Source organism: Notothenia coriiceps, unplaced genomic scaffold (genome assembly GCF_000735185.1).
Source record: "Notothenia coriiceps isolate Sejong01 unplaced genomic scaffold, NC01 NC01_scaffold00006232, whole genome shotgun sequence".
Lineage (NCBI taxonomy): Eukaryota > Metazoa > Chordata > Actinopteri > Perciformes > Nototheniidae > Notothenia > Notothenia coriiceps.
Window position 1 is genome coordinate 1 of NW_011338933.1, and position 3732 is coordinate 3732.

Consider the following 3732-nt stretch of genomic DNA (forward strand, 5'->3'; position numbering starts at 1 on the left):
GCTTCTGGCGATTTACTCGGAAGGTTTCAGTAGAGTCAACTGAAGCCAGTCCCCAACTCTGGGGACTTCCGGCCGGGGACTTCGAGTGGCAGTCTACGGCGTGAAGTTGTTTGCGGCCTGCCAGTAAACCCAAAGCAGAAGAAGAAGAAGTGACGTCAGCGGCTTCATTTGACTAATCCTCCCTCAGGGACTTATTCCGGTGTGAACGCGATCGGCTCTTAGTTCCATGGGGGAACTAAGAGCTGGGAACTAAGTACGGCAAAGTACTTGGTGTTAAAGCGACTATTGATCTCAAAGTGCCTCCATTTTATGTGCTCAGTATGTTCCTCCATTTGCATTCAACCCCTCATCGCAGAAGTGATTTGTCTTCTTATAAAAAGAATGACTTTTTCTACCATTTGACTAAATCTGTGTCTCTGTTCTTCAAACGTTCAGGTGGAAAGAGCCAAGCTGGAGAAGGAGATGGGCGGCCTCGGTCTGGACATGACCGACAAGGATGATGTAAGTTCTTTCTTTATATCACAACCTTTACCTTTTAAGAATATGTTAAAACTCAGTTAAACATGTAGATAATGTCCTGTTTCACATTGATGTTGAAATGGTACATATTACAGCTGTTTAGAAAGTGCTAAATGTCCTTTCAATACATTTTTATTTACAATATTAACGGGCATTTTGAGATTCCTCTGCACTTTGAACAAGTTGAATCAGTCCACTTTCTCCATCGTGACACGAATAGTTTGAGTTTGACAGATCAAAGTCAACTTTATTGTCAATCTCAAAATATGTTTGTCCACACAGAAAGATCGAATAAACACCCATTAAAATACATGAACACAAAATAACCGTTTACTTCAAGTAAGCAGGATATATATATAAAAAAGGATGATCCATCGCAGCGTAAAGGTGACGGGTGATGCTATCCACCGCGGCAGGGATTTAAAGATGTTCTCCTCTTGTTCTTTCAGAGTCACTACGCCCAGAACGCCCGGCGCTCCAGAAGCGTCACCAAGAAACGTAAGCGTGACGTTTCTGTGGTTCCGACCTCAAAGACCCGAAGCCAGAGCGCCTCCCGGCCGCCCAGAGACCAGTCCGGTCTGCGAGACCCAACGGTACGACACCCTGTCTTTACTTTTAGTTATTCATCTATATATATGCTATACAATATCTGTTTTCTTTTACTGCACATATTTTATATTTTAATGTAAATACTGCTTTATTTTATTTTTAATATATATGTTATTATAGCAGTATTTACATTGAAATGTGTGATATTAAATGTAGGCTTCACTGTAGGTAGACTTTAGATTGTAAAATAGCATGAACTGTTTTCGTTAATCCTTATTACCTGTGTTGAAATGTTTACGTTAGTCTTTCTGGCCTTAACTATTAGTGGTAGGAACAAAAATGGGCCGAGGTGGAAAAAACACATTCCACTTTAAATGAAGGTTTGTTTTCACATAATAAAATAAAACCTTTGTGTACGACATACCATACAAATAATAAACAACTTCATTTTTATAGCACTTTTCCAAACAAAGGTGCAATGTACTTTACAACAGTTAATATGTAAACAAATCTAAGAGCGAAACATGAACACAATACTGTAAAAAAGCCTACATTTAAATTACATTTTTATAATTACCCTTCATGCATTTTAACCTGTTTAGCCATCTCACAACATCTCACACACAAACAGCGTCTGAGGGCTTCTCAACATTTAACAAACTATGAATGTGTCATACCCACTTAACAGGAAGAAACTCAGCTATCAGACAATATTAACCATTTCTAGCTAAACGAAACATAAGGGTAATAACAAAGGCTCTGAATTAGCCCTGAACGAAAAAATACACTTAGCACAGAACTCACGTTTAAATACCCTTATTACTGATCAAACAAGATATCTGCTAGCAAGCTGAGATTCCACAGATCCCAGAGGTATAAGTATCATCACTGAGCGATCAGAAAAACAACAAACAACATGGGTTCCAAAAATATGGAAAATCCACCCAAATGACCCCAGAAGTGTTTTTTTTCTTTCTAAATCTCTCTAAAAAGGTCAAATGTCACTTGTTTTGCATCAATCTTGATACAGGGTACTTATTATATGTTATAGTTTGGATTCCTAAAGCTTTTAGTCTACTATCCCATCATTCAAAGGTTGTTTTCACTATAAGTATTTTTGGACGGACACTATAATTTACATTTTTTTGCTATGTTCAATCTGAATTTACTTTAAAATAAAAAACATCTATATTGATTCTGACTTTTCTACATCCAACTCACAGGTTTATCGTTACTTTGAGAACAAAGATTATTAATGTAACCCTCTTAGAAGTGAAGATATGGTCATTTGTTCTGGGAATGTCATTTTCGAGCCTGAGACCTGAAAAACAGGCTCAGGGCTAACAGCTAGCCGGTTCCATCTCCTTACAGAGGAATGATTATTTCAGCAGCATGGTGTAAAGTGTGAAACTCTTTTGTTAATGGAATCACAAGGCAGTTTTATTTGAAGAATACTCACATCTGTTTCTTCTTGGTCTGTTCCTCAGATGGTGAAGAAGGCGAAGATCATGATGAAGATCGGCCAGAGAGACATGATCCGTCAAGGAAAGAAGGGAGAGGGGGACAGACACATTTACGACCTCAAACCCAAACATCTGTTCTCCGGGAAGAGGACGAACGGCACCAACGATCGCAGATAAAAAAACAAAAACATACATCCTTTTTCTGGACTGGACCCTCTTTTGGAAAGTATAGGCTTCTGTGTGGAGATAACGTCTTCGCTCTCTACGTTTACCCGCCAGCAAAAAGAGGAAATATCCTTCCTTTTGTAAGCGTGGAAACTCTGCTCATATGATATTTTTGTGACATAGGAGCGCTGTCCTTGAGGATGGCAGCTGGGGAAATATGAAATGATTTTAATTATAATAACAGTCTGTCTTTTATTTGTCAGCACGAAAAATAAGGTTGTTATAATATCAGAAAAAAATCTATATGGAAAAACAGACTCAGAAATCAGCTTATAGTCAAATGTCTTGTTTTCTAACTGTGGCTGCCATGAGCAAAAACGAACATCAATGTCAACTATTATTTAACTGATTTGTTTCTGTCTTGGCAATATCAGTTATTTGAAGAAACATGCCTTATAATGTATGTGGATCAGAACATGTTGGGTTTAAGTTGGATAAAGTGATGATGATTCTTCTTCCCCCACAAGTCTCCCTCTGTTAAATAATCAAATTAACAAGGAGGCTTAATAAATATACACCTGAACTAAACTTCTGTCTGTCTCACCTGTTTAGAGTTGGAAATGTTGGTTATATTCCCCTTATATCGGAAGTTTCTCTGTTATGCAATATATCCCCTATCGTAAAAGCGACCAGAACAAAGTCTATGTGAATTTTTTACCATTTAAAGTGGTCCTATCATGCTATTTTTAGGCAATAGCATAGGTCTCAGATATATAAAAAAACATGTCTATGAAGTGTTTTGCTCAAACGGATCACCCATTCTAGCCATGCTCATGAAACGCCATATCATGGATTATCAAGGATTATCTCTGAAACAGTATGGAGCTCAAAGGCTTTCTCTCTTGCCGGTTATACCACAAGGTGAGTTCCTTTTTACTTCCTGCTTCTTCACACACATGCTCTCCAGTACAGGTTAGCTCTGAGTGTTAGCGATGCTAATGTAAACACCGACCATATTACGTCCGAAACAGTCGGG

The 3732-nt window shown here is 38.2% G+C and overlaps 2 protein-coding genes across 2 annotated transcripts in view; both read left to right on the forward strand.

Annotated features, from left to right (window-relative positions):
- The first annotated feature begins 423 nt into the window (after window positions 1-423).
- Window positions 424-3284, forward strand: LOC104943562 (nucleolar GTP-binding protein 1-like). The gene is made up of 3 exons (XM_010769014.1): window positions 424-501; window positions 969-1112; window positions 2556-3284. The coding sequence occupies exons 1-3, from the start codon at window positions 463-465 to the stop codon at window positions 2706-2708; spliced, it is 336 nt and encodes a 111-aa protein (XP_010767316.1). The 5' UTR covers window positions 424-462; the 3' UTR covers window positions 2709-3284.
- Window positions 3145-3732, forward strand: part of LOC104943563 (WD repeat-containing protein 37-like) — a gene marked incomplete at its 3' end in the record, with an annotated part of 20621 nt that continues 20033 nt past the window's right edge. Inside the window, exon 1 of the mRNA XM_010769015.1 lies at window positions 3145-3156. Within this exon, the coding sequence (XP_010767317.1) occupies window positions 3145-3156 (12 nt within the window). The remainder of the gene's footprint in view (window positions 3157-3732) is intronic.

What these genes read in the sequence shown, in the direction of transcription:
- LOC104943562 (XM_010769014.1), top strand. Translation starts at nt 463, where the DNA reads ATGGGCGGCCTCGGTCTGGACATGACCGACAAGGATGAT. An exon ending in ACATGACCGACAAGGATGAT is followed by an intron (nt 502 to 968) that starts GTAAGTTCTTTC and finishes TTGTTCTTTCAG; the next exon opens with AGTCACTACGCCCAGAACGC. An exon ending in CCGGTCTGCGAGACCCAACG is followed by an intron (nt 1,113 to 2,555) that starts GTACGACACCCT and finishes TCTGTTCCTCAG; the next exon opens with ATGGTGAAGAAGGCGAAGAT.